The 13424-nt window shown below is 39.9% G+C and overlaps 1 protein-coding gene across 1 annotated transcript in view; it reads left to right on the forward strand.

The window, feature by feature from the left end:
• Window positions 1–13424, forward strand: part of RASEF (RAS and EF-hand domain containing) — a 336005-nt gene that overhangs the window by 188382 nt on the left and 134199 nt on the right. The window contains exons 5-7 of the mRNA XM_086961323.1: window positions 189–266; window positions 678–793; window positions 1583–1651. Coding sequence (XP_086817449.1) covers window positions 189–266; window positions 678–793; window positions 1583–1651 — 263 coding nt within the window. The remainder of the gene's footprint in view (window positions 1–188; window positions 267–677; window positions 794–1582; window positions 1652–13424) is intronic.

The following is a 13424-nucleotide window of genomic DNA, read 5'->3' on the forward strand; positions in this document are numbered from 1 at the left end:
CACACATGAGAGGGAGAGGGCAGTGTAGAAAGTTGGGATGGTGGCATATGCTCTCTTTTGCATTATGGACACTGTTTAGAACACCTCGTTAAATCCCCTTGTTTGGCCAAGGAATTTAGTAACTCACAAAGTAAAATGATGACATCCTTTCAAACTGACTGCACGCTTTTATTTTTGTTTTTTTGCAGCTGGAAGAACAATCCAAATCATTAAACCTCAAGGAAGACGTTGCATCATTAAAAAAAAGGCTACATGATTTAACCATGGTGACTATTCATTGTTTCCCTTTGTGTACATATTTGCAAGTGAAGAATTAAATCTTCTCCAGGATATGGCATAGAATTATACCCTGAAAAATCATATCAGTAAAAATTCTGAGAAAACGTTGGAGAGGATTGGTCCTAATTTTGATTAATGATTAGTGTGAGTCCAATAAAAAATCTAGACAATGTAATTTCTTTATGTTTGCACTGCTACTATCACCCCCATTGCCAATTCTGAAAAGTTATTTCACCTCATCAAGGTTTCAGCCTACTGTGATCATTCATTTTTCCATTCTTCTACCGGTTTGGAATCCATCATTTAATAACCAAGTGGTCAGGTTTGACAAAAGAAACATTTGTATGATGATCATATTTGCATTGAACTTTCTAATCTCAATAAATTGTTTCCATTAGGAAAATCAAAAACTTCGGAAAGACCTTCTTGAGTCACAAACAAGCATTGCTTTTCTTCAGAGCGAGCTGGATGCCCTGAAAAGCGACTATGCAGACCAGAGTCTGAGTTCAGAAAGGTAAGGACAGTGCCACTGGAACTATAGGGCAGGGAGGAGGTAAACAGCGTTTAGTTTGCATGTTAAACAACGCATGCCATAACAACGCTGTTGTTACAACGACTGCGTTGTTATTTCGCATACCGTTACAATGCAAGTCCTAACTAAGACTTGCGTAAGGGGGCAGAAGGTGTTGGATTTGCAAACCAACACCTTCCCTAGTGTCCACACAGACTGGAGTTGGAATAGTAAATTATACTAGTCCAACATCCAGCGCCCACTAAAAGCAAGTCATTGTTCCGACTTGCGATGTAACGGTATACGAAACGAAATAACAATGCGGTCGTTGTAACGACTGTGTTATGGCATGCGTTGTAAACGCATGCAAAAAAACGTCATATATTCCATTGTGTGGGAGTAGTACTTAATTATTCATTATTACAATGTTAACATTGTCTAGGCAGAGCTTACACCTCATTAGTTTCACTTAAACACCTAAATTCAGCAATCTGAAAATGAAAGACACTTGTCACTCCACAGTAAAGTGACTGCCACTGGAGGGCAACACATGCAGCTTCGTTCTAGTAACTTTTCATCTATTTGAGCTAGAATTTATTTTTGGGTTAAATCTGCAAATTATGCAGAAGATGATGGATTGTGTGTGAAGTGTGGCAAATCCATAAGTATTGAGAAAATGCAGTGGCTACAGAATTGCACAATTTCAACCACTGTACTGACTTCACGGGTAAGGAGTAAATATTTTGTCACACAGAAGGAACATTTCAAGCTAATATCCGTTTTGTTTTTCAGGGACATGGAACTCATTCACGAGTACACAGATGAGAGAGAAAACCTGGCAAGGCAAATCGAGCTGCTGCAGTACGTCCTTTAAAAAATATATATATATATAACAACATGTTCTTGCATGTCTAGTGTGGGCTGCTTGAGTAATTGTTGGCTTGTATGGGTGAATGAACACGGCTATAGTTTCCAGGAATTTATTCCTGGAGTTGTGTTGTGCTGTGCACTGTTGCAGGACGAGCTGGGAGGAGGGTCAGCATTTTCATTAAGGATATCCTGCTTGTCCTTCAGGAGGCCTTTGAACACAGCGCATCACGAGATGCCACTTAGTGTAAAGTGCGCATTAGAATGACGTGGCCTCACTGTTTTTATTTTAAATTTGGGCGTGTGTCTTCGGCCTATGATGCATTAACACCTTAGCTGCTATGGAACGTCCAGCTCCAGTGCTGAACGTTCCATTGCGCAGGTGCAGCTGGAACGTCCAACGGCTGACGGCAGCACTCCTGAGGTAGAGGTGCCGTCGGCCGTTGGACTGGGCGCAGCACTTATGAGGTTAAAGACATGTAATGTGAAAATGCGACTGCTTTTGTCACAATCCATATTAATACATGGAAACATAAGTTGATATTTAAAAAACTTTCTGCAAAGGAGAATGAATGATTTTTCTTTGGTTTTGTAACCAGCTCCTTGTAAAGTATCACATTATTTTTTCGCAGTATTTTCATCTTACTTGAGAAGGTTTTGCAATTTGACAGGCATCACAAAAAAACAATATAAAATCTCCTTTGAACTTGATGAAAAAAAACACATGCATTTTAATAAAATGATATTTATAAATAGTAAGAGCCCATCAGTGGAAATCATTTCGGGCCTGATTACTGTTTTGGCGGTCTTGTAGCAGGCCGCCATGCCAGCGCCCCACTCCAAGAAAGCCAAACTAAACCTGTAGTAAGTCTGCCTGCCGGATTACGAGTTGTAATCATGGCGGGTGGTCCTGTGGCAGCGGTCCATAGCCTTGGAAATGGCACTGCTGTGGGAGCGCCACAGTTCATTCCTGCATGGACCGAAATGCACAATGTTTTGTTGTGAATTACATTCCGTGCATGAACATGGGGTGCAATAAGACAGGGGGGCACACCATGTGCCCTCTGCATGCACCCCATACACATAGGCACAAGGGTACCCTGTAGGGCCCTCTTAGTTTTCTCACTGCCACACTTTTCATGGCAGGGTCACCACCATAAAAACTGTGGCATAGAGGAAACTTGTAATATGCTTATTGGTTCCGCAGCAGCACGGCCAGCATATTGGGGCCTCAGACTGCTGCAAGACCGCTGAGGGGGACAGCAGCTGTCTCATGGCGGTCCGACCGCCAAACTCAAAATCCACCCTCTTATGGTTTAAGATTTGATGAAATTCCTCTTTTCTCAGGACTAATATAGCGCCACATTGCTTAGTTCCAACATGGATTTAATTAGACAAATCTAGCTGTCAGATTACTATGGGTTGCAGCTATTCTCTGGTCAAAGGTATTGGCTGTGATGTACTTGGGTGTATATTTTTGAGCCAAGATCAGTCTAATTAGAGCAGAAAATCAGAGCTACTGGCTCTCGGAATCCAGTTAGAGGGCTTTATTGTGGCTTGTATGATCACAGGCGTCTTTCAGAACAGAAAATCTGGGATGAAGGACAGAGAAATATAATAACAATGGTCCATGGAGAGCTCTCAGTTTTAGTTTCACTGTGGAAAAGAGTTATATAAAACTATGTAGAATAGGTACACGAAAGGAAAAAAAGAAAACCAAAAACTGAAAAGAGGAAATGTAGAAATTAATAAAATATGAATACGTCAGTCACGTTTTATCTCGTATTAGCACCAGGCCACACAATTAGCCAGATATCTCATTATCCGACATCACAGTATTTCCCTAAAACTATCTCTGTCAAAGCAGGCTGCCTGTAGATACTGGTATGTTTCCACCCAAGTGAGGTAATAATTGCTCCTTAAATTCAGAAGCTGTATGTAGCTGAAGTAGACATGATCCAGCACCACCTGCATATTTTGACCAAAGTCACAATGATGTGAGAGATTATCAGTCGATGGCCATAACTCCTGAACCTCGAATACTTGTAGCAAACCTAGACAGTGGGGAGGTCCGTTTATTTCTCATTATTAGGTTGAAGATCAGTAACACCTGACCAGACCTACCTAAACAAAGCAGAGAATTTGAATGTTTCTCTAATTTTCCAGAAATACTGGCCTTAGCGTCTCAGGGATGGCGAGCTCTCATTTGGATTTCTTGTTCGTGTTACTTGTTTGTTTCATAGCGCATTTTCAAAAGGCTGGTTTTATCGCCATAGCTCTTGCAGTGGGATAACTGGTAGTCAGTATTTTATATATATATCACTGGCACGACGCGTTTCAGCCCGCGTGGGGCCTTGATCACATGACATGTAGGAGGGGTTGCCACCTTTTAAAGTGCAAGTGCAAGTAAGTACTTCCCTTTCTGAGTCATAGATATAAACAACAGACTCTGTTTTTATAACTGCATAAATGTTCAAACTTTCTGTAACGTACCTCTTTGTGCAAAACATTTGCTAAAATTCATATTTAGGAATTCAAAGCCTGGTTGAATGCATGTTGTGTTAAGTGGTACAGTGATTCCATAACCGAATTTGATAATTCCGAGATATATACAACCATGCACATACACTTATATCAATATATAAATATTTAAATACATCCTACATATAAATATATAATGTACAATATCTATACTCATAAATACAGCAAAATATACACACACTTGTAAAATATCTGTATAAAAATAAATTGTATTATCTCTATTCATATTATCAACCACTATTATGCCTCGCACAAAATAAAAGCATTCATTATCAAGAATTCTACATCTGTATGGTTTCAAAAGCAAGGGCAGTTAAAACATACATACATAGGTTCTACATTATTCATATCATAAGGTTGAACCAGCTGCCTATAGATAATCTTAAGGGATTTATCAATAAAATTATAAACGGTCCCTAAGTGATTCCACTTTTGTTAGCATGCGGTCCTCTGACCACATTGACCTCTGCAACTATTCTACATCTGACTCTAGGGACTACTTTAAAAAGTGTTAAAAAGGTTTGTGCTAACCCTGTGTTAAATTATAAAAAGAGAAAATTATATAATACAGAGATTTAAAATCAAAAAATCTTCTTCTAGAGAAAGAGAGAGGTAACTGTACTGGATGTTCTCTATTTACTTATGTATACTATTAATGAAGATAGGTATAAAAATCCTCACTATTGTTTAAACCGTTAGGCACCTTATAATCTGATAGAACTATGTGCCTTGTCTCCAACTTCCTCAGTTTAGCCTCCCGGTTACCCCCTCTTCTTTGCGGCGGAACCGTATCAATGACAAAATATCTCAAGCCTGATACATTGCCATTGTGTACTTCTCCAAAGTGCCTGGCCACCGGGTACGCCGTGTGTCCGTTGTTGATGGCCCTTATTTGCTGGAGCACTCGCTTGTGTACCTGCAACTTAGTGCTTCCCACATAGCGCAGGCCACAAGGGCACTCCAGCACATACACGGCGTACTCAGTTTTACAGGTCAACTTGCTTTGTATAATTATTGGATTGGTACTCAGTGGAATTGAATATTGGGTTCTACTATCACCAAATTTACAGGCCTTGCAAACTGAGCATTTTATAAAACCTTTGCTGCCGCTCAACCAGTTTTTATTTACTCTCACCTCAGGACTGCTAGAAACCAGATGATCAGCAAGTGATTTTGCTTTTTTGTAAGCAATACTAGGCGAAGATGTCATTGTCTGTCCCATTATTGGATCACTGGTAATTAGGCTCCAATGCTTAGGGATTATTTTGCAAATGTTTTTATGCTGACTATTGAATCTCATTATTAGACGAGTTACATTCATGGGTGCTTTAGTTTGGGCAGGCTGATTAGTTCTACTCAAAGATCTGTTGGGATCATTGGCTTTCCTTATGGCCTCATCTACCATTCCTGGTCGATAGCCTCTCCTCAATAGTCTCACCTTACACTCAGCTTGAGCCTCTGCACAATCTATATCATCACTACAAGTACGTTTGATACGAAGCATCGCCCCATAGGGAATGCTTCGAATCAAATTAGCTGGATGGTGGCTTGTAGCATGTAATATCGCATTGCCCGCACTGGGCTTGCGATATAACCTGGTACGTAGATTGTATTGTATTGTATTGTAATTGCATTTATATAGCTCTTACTACCCCTGACGAGGCGTCAAAGCGCTTTTTCGGCGGGTAGCACGCTACTCCATGACCCATAGAGGATTAGTGTTGAATTAGTATAGTGAAACATGCAAGTACATTTTAAGTGGTGGATAGATTAGTCAGTTATTTGGATATGGAATGATAGCAGAAGGATAGAGGTTGGTTAGTTATATCAGTTGATTAGATATATAGGTAGGTAGATATATAGGTTGGTTAGATATATCGGTAGGTAGATTTTTAGGTAGGTAGATATATATAGGTAAGTAGGTAGATATATACGTTGGTTAGATATATAGGTAGGTTGATATATAGCTTGGTAGATATATAGGTTGGTTAGATATATAGGTTCATTTGATATATAGGTAGGAAGATTTACAGGTAGGTAGATATATATGCAGGTAGGTAGATATATAGGTTGGTTAGAGATATAGGTAGGTAGATAGGTAGGTAGGTAGATATATATAGGTAGGTAGGTAGATATATATAGGTAGGAATGTAGCTATATAGGTAGGGTGGCAGATATGTAGGTAGGTAGATATATAGGTAGGTGGATATATAGGTAGGTAGATATATAGCTTGGTAGATATATAGGTTGGTTAGATATATAGATAGGTAGAAATATAGGTAGGTGTATATATATAGGTTGGTTAGATATATAGGTAGATAGGTAGATATATAGGTAGGTAGATATATTGTAAATCTCTACGTCCAAAAAGCATATCGAGCTACTGTTGATCACACTAGTAAGCCTGAGGTTGAGGTCATTATTGTTCATGTTTGCAATGAATTTTTCAGCATCCTCCGTAGACCCTTTCCAAATGATAAAAAGGTCATCTATAAACCTGTACCACCTTATGATGTTATTTTGCATGACCTCAGGGAATGTTGGTATGAGGACCTGTTCATCCCAGTAGCCCATATGCAAACAGGCATAACTAGGGGAGAAACAGGCCCCCATAGCAACACCTCTCACTTGCTGAAACACTTGGCACGAAAACAGAAAGAAATTGTTCTCTAAGCACAGTTTAATCATAGTTAGTAACATTCTATTGTTCTCATAAAATTTAATCGGTCTCCTATTTAAGAAGTTCTCCACTGCCCGCAGATCATCCATATGATTAATACTGGTATACAGAGTGGTGACGTCTAGAGAGATCAACAGATAGTCCGCTCTCCATTGTATACCTTTCAGTTTGTCCAACAAATCACTTGTGTCTAAAATGAATGAGGACAGGCCTCGAACATGCTCTTGCAAAAAAAGTCTACATATTTGCTAGTGTTTTTCCTTTATTGAATTACACGCAGAAATTATGGGTCTGCCTGGAGGTGTCCTTATGGATCTTGGGGATAAAATGTATTTGGGGCATCACTGGGTGTTCATTTTTTTAAAATGCATATTCCTTCATAGTGATCAAGCCCTTACTCCTCCAACCCATCAAGTTAGTGTACAATGTGTTCCAGGCCAAAAAAAAAAAAAAATATATATATATATATATATATATATATATATATATATATATATATATATATATATATATATATATATATATCCAATCCAAAATGCAAGCGTAAACACTGACAGCGCCTCTCCCAGCCACTCCGGTGAAGGCGGTCCGTAACGATGCAGGCAGCCTCTTGGAAAATACACCACAGCCGTACTTTCTTTACCTTGCTAAAAGCGCAGCAGTCACGGACAAGAGACAGAGTTTATATGCAGTAGAGGTGGATTTATTCAGCAAATGGTCTCTGGTAAGAATCACACTCGACGCGTTTCGGGATCTCTCCCTTGTTTTTACTTCTAGCAATTTGTTGAGCCTGAAAATCTGTATATTTCTGCAAAATAGAGAAAAATCTGAATTCGCCAATGGTCATTTCTTTACATTGCTCATGGTTCACCCGAAAAACGAATCGTTAAATGAAAAAAAAAAAAATGAAAATAAGTAGTAAAAAATAGAAATAGTGCTACTATTATTATCTGGTATAGAGACAAAATATCGACTCCAAAATATCGACTGGACATAATATCGAGTTTTAAATATAGACTGGACAAAATATCGACTGGACATAATATCGACTACAAAAATATCGTTTTTCAGGTAAGTGAAGTAATATCGACTGTATAAAATATAGATAGCAAAAATATCGATTTTTTAATAATATATAATATTTTATAGTGTATTTTTATGTAATAATATGTGTGAATAGTGTGTATTAATGTTATAAAATATTTTATTACATGAATTTTGTTTTGATAATAATTGCGTAATGTAATTCTGTAGCGGGTTGTGGGTTTATAGGGGAATAGGGTGGGAAGTAATTTAATAATAATTAATTAATTAATATACGTTTGTTAATATTTTTAATTAATAATTAATTGATAATTAATTAATATTAATTAGTTAATTAATTAATATAATTTTGAATATATTTTGTATTAGTAAATAATTGTTAATTAATTGATTGTAATTAGTTAATTACATTAATTAGAGTACATTTTTATATATATAATTTTGTGTTATTTTTAAGTAATTAATTTTGAAAAAATAATATTAATTATTAAAATAATTACACCTAATGTTCTAATATATTTACTTTATTGTTATTGTTAATTAATAATTAATTGGTAATTAAATAATATTGATAAATTTTGGGTAAAGGAGCATTTTTAGGGTTCAGGGTCAGTTTTCAGTTCATGGGTAAAGGGGTATTTTTAGGGTTCAGGGTCAGTTTTCAGGTCATGGGTAAAGGGGTATTTTTAGGGTTCAGGGTCAGTTTTCAGTTCATGGGTAAAGGGGTATTTTTAGGGTTCAAGGTCAGTTTTCAGGTCATGGGTAAAGGGGTATTTTTAGGGTTCAGGGTCAGTTTTCAGGTCATGGGTAAAGGGGTATTTTTAGGGTTCAGGGTCAGTTTTCAGGTCATGGGTAAAGGGGTATTTTTAGGGTTCAGGGTCAGTTTTGGGTTTTTGGGTAAAGGGGTATTTTTAGGGTTCAGGGTCAGTTTTGGGTTTTTGGGTAAAGGGGTATTTTTAGGGTTCAGGGTCAACAAATAAGATTTAAAAAAATTATTTTTATTATTTTCATTTATTATTTTATTATTATAATTTAATTTAAGTCGTTTTAAGTATATTTTAGTAATTAAAATTTAATATTAATTTAATTTAACACTGTTTTTAATAAAGTCGATATTTTTTACATCTATATTTTTGTTAACGATATTTTGTACTCGATATTTTTGTACTTACCTGTTTGTAGATACAAACTCGATATTTTGACTGTCGATATTTTGTCCACGATATTTTGGCAAGTCGATATTTTGTCAGTCGATATTATTTCAGTGATCCTTATTATCTGTAAGCGTTTACCCTGATGTCTGACCTACAAATGTAATATCTCATTACGCCATGGTGATTTCCCAACCTGGCATTGATAAGGAGAAGAAAGACCGTGTGGTGCCCTAGTGTTTGGAGGCTGCCCAATTTCCAGAATTGAGGCTGCCTAATTTCCAGAAAGGGACTGCCCTTGATCAAATATCTTTTTTGTATTTCTCTGTCTTGGTGGTCTTGTGGGCTTTCTGACCTTCCGAGGGGGCATATTGGCGCCTGAATTCCTGGGCCCGAATTAGTACGAGAGTGCACTGTCTTGGTCTGCGCCGCTCTGAACCCTTAATTAGGGGCACCTAGTGCAGACTGGGATAGTGTGCTCCACTACAAAAAAGAAAAGCACTATTCTCAGCACAGGTGCAAACTCTGACACGTTGTGCCTGCATTGAAGAGAGGAGAGTGGATTTAAGCCATGGCTCCGTCTTTCACTGGAGGCAGACGGAAGCTCTTCAAAAAGGAGAAAAAGTCATCCTCCTGTAGGTGAGTGCAGTGCATTACTGCACTAGTGTGTGGGGGAGATAGTCGGGGGTAGCTGACACTCCTCTTCCCCTTCCCATGCGGCTGACTTATCTCTGCAGGGTGCATATTCAGTGCATCTCCAGATAAGTCTTTTGCGTCTGCGCCTGAGTCTTTTACATGTTCTATGATACCAAAGGGCCCCCGTAGGGAGCAAAGAGAAGGTGCAACCCTTCATTGTGCCTCTGATGCACCCTCTGTAATGTGACCAATGGTGTCTAGTGCACTTCCTGCCCTCCTGGCCCCTGGTAGGGCACATTGGAGTTAAAGCCTCAATCTGCCAACTAGGGTGTTGTATTTATATATTTTTTAATATATATAAAATGGATTCCCTGGTGTCTAGCACAGATTGGGGGGTGGGGGTGGTATCCCACAAGCTGCACCTCAGGGAGGCAGAAAGACTTTTTGGGCACTAGGGGTAGGGGATGAGGCCCAATGCCAAAATGAGCTGTCACCCACCACATTCTTAAAAAAAATAGTCTGTTCCTGGGGCCTGGTGGGCTGTCCACTCTCCTGGGGTGCGCAGATTGGAAGAAAATACCCCAACGCTTCGTCCCTGGGGGTGGCAGAAAGACTGTATGGGCAATTGGGGTGGGCCTGATTTTTATGTTTAAAAATTAGGCTAATGGTGGTGCCTAATGGGCACTTTGTCCTCCCGGAATGGGCTGCTTGGGGGCATACCCCCAATCACCATCCGCAGGGGGCGCGGAAATGGTAAAACTATCCTTATTGGGGCAGGGGAGTGCTTGGACATGCCTGGGGACCTCTCTATCCTCTTTGGAGCAATCCCTGGTGACTAGTGTGTGGATCGGGCTCATGGACCACCTTCTGGGGCGACCCCTGAGCAGGGATTCACTAGACAGTGGCACACTGGGAAAGGGGAGATTTCCAAGGGTAGCTCCCCTTTCCAGTAATACCTTTCTCATTGTGATCGTTGCTCGGGGCGGGCTGAGCTATGCGTAGAGCACACATCACACGTATGGTTCCATCTGCTTTCAATTTGAGTTTTAATGACATCAGCATCACTGAAACTGAAAAGAAATACACTTTGGGCTCGTGCAGCTTCAAGTGAGGATAGAAAAGGGAATCTGGCTGGTGGATTTCCTCCTTTCAGTGTGAGGACGTGATGTTCACCTTTTCCTCAATGCAGAGGTAATGCAAGCAGGGCCGGACTGGGAACCAAAACTGGCCCTGGCAAAGGGTACAGAACAGCCGAGATCAAATACATGGGTACTCAGATGTGGGCTTTCTCTTCTTTCTAAAGTCACATATATGTTAGCGGATTGCACTCTATCACTGAGCTAAATGGAATTGATTGTCTCACTGCAATAGCATAAATGGAAGCAGATTCTTTTTATAAAAGGGGTAAGAGAGTTCAGGGGCTTGAGTGGGCCCTCTGGTGCTCTGAGGATCCTATTACGAGGTCCCCAGATGTAGGTGCAGGATACTGGAGGCCGGGAATCTCAAATTCCCGCCTATATTCTTGTACCTAAATCTAGGTTATTCCAAGTGATGCCTACCCAGAATGGGAAAAAACACTTGGACCCAGAAGCACCTAAAGTCCAGACCCCGTGTCTCTAGGCCTAGAATTATCAGGTCCATCATTGGAAGACCAGGTAATTCTGGGCCCAGAGACACTGGGGGGCAGATTTACAAGCCCCATGCGCCACTTTTGCGTCACTTTTCCCATGTTAAAAGTGACTCAAAAGTGGCGCAAGAGGCTTGTAAATCTGCTCCTGGGAATCTAAAGATATGCAAGTCACACATGTAGTTTTGTATTTTGTTCTGTCAATAGGACCCACTTTGTCCAATTAATATCGGGAAAGAAGGGGTTATCTTAAACATTTCCTTGAAATTGTCTTGACAACCTCTACTTGGTAAAAAGAAAACTAATTTAGAAATGCAACAGATGTAGTTATCCTACACACAAAAGCATTTACATGAGCAAGAGTTCTATTCTTATATATTTATACTGCTTAGTAACCAGGGACCAAAGTGTATTAACACAGTGGGGCAGAGGAACAGTGAAATTAATAGCTTTTTCAGAAAACAAGGTATTGTCCTATACAGCCAGCAGTGCGTGGCCACTTAATGCCATGCTATCGCTGAAATGTAAAGCGGTAGGTGCTGATTGACCGATATCTAGGTGATATGACTGCTTCACAAAGCATTATGATGTGTAAATATCCGTCATTTTAGATATACTAAACCAAAATATGCTATAAACCCTGTTACTTCCAGTATATCCTGCTATTTGCATAGTTTTAGACCATAACGTTCCTGAACTTGTCACATGCACAGGTCTTCGGAAGGCCAGGCATTTTAAATCTCAAATTGCTTACATGGCAGAGAGAGCCATCAAGTGGCTACCAATGGAATTATTTCCAAACCGGACTGCAGAGTTAAAGGCTAGATAGAGGTTCTGAACTTTTTGCCAGTTGTAAAGCCTCGGATTCGATATATCAAAGGGGTTGTGAGCAGTAAAGTGTATTTTCCAGAGTACTAATCACATTTTACGAATTGCAAAATGTGTTTCGAAATGGTTACTGATTTACTATTTGGAAGAGGCGTGTTTTGGCTATCCCTTCTAAATACCAAATTGGTAGCCTATGTATCAATGGTTTGCGGCGACCATAATTCCAGTATCAAACCATTGATAACTTGACGAATCCCAACTTGGGGCGTTAACTCATTTGCTAAACTTCCACTTCCCCTTTGCGAGTTGGCATGGCAGCTTCAGGGGTAACCAAGTATCCCATCTTAAACATCTTCGGCCCAAGGGAGCAGGGGTTATACATAGTCTGAGGCACTTGAATCAGCAATTGCACAGCCTGACAGCCGAGCCAATAAGGGTCCTACACGCCAAACTGCTCCCTGCAGTGTCCTATGGTCACCTGGCCTTCCCTGGAAAAATGGACTCATTCTTAATGAACTATCAAATAATGGCTTATAAGAAAATATTTTCTGCTCCCCAGCATGCAAAAAGGGCGAGGCTGAGACTTGAGCTGGGAACTGGCAAGTGCAGATCTTCATTGTCTGGGAGACTTAATTAAATTCTACATCTGCATCCTGCGTGCCCCAGCTCAATACATGCAAGAACAATTGCAATCAGTGTTCACGGATGAACTCTCTCCTTGGTACAGCCAGCTGCATTTGGCCATCTCCACATTGAAGATTGAAACTATTAATTTTTCTAATCCAATCGTTTCCTTGTCAATGCGGAAAAAAACGATAAAAAGCCAAATTACTCTAGTGTCATTCGAGAGAGATGTCGCTCGGCTCCCCAAAAATCCACTCTTTGCAGCTTTGAACGACTTGTATACTAAGGGGAGATCTCAATGTATTTCAACTAATCTCTTCAATCACATACTCGCAATAAAATCATTTACATGAGGTTGCTAGCCCTTCCAATTTATGACTTTAACCCGCTGTGGGCCCGGAGGAATGGCCAACTAACATGTAGGCTCTGCAATTATCCATATGAGTCCTGGTTACATCTACGTCCTACGTTCAACATCCTACGCATGCTCAAAAAAATCTTCCGTTGGATCCCCACCGAAACAAGGAAGACAGTCACCCACGCACTGGTTACTAGCCGACTGGATTATGGAAATACCCTTTACGCCGGAACCACAGCCAAACTACAGAAAAAACTCCAACGCATCCAAAATGCCTC

This window comes from Lissotriton vulgaris, chromosome 3_1 (genome assembly GCF_964263255.1).
Source record: "Lissotriton vulgaris chromosome 3_1, aLisVul1.2, whole genome shotgun sequence".
Lineage (NCBI taxonomy): Eukaryota > Metazoa > Chordata > Amphibia > Caudata > Salamandridae > Lissotriton > Lissotriton vulgaris.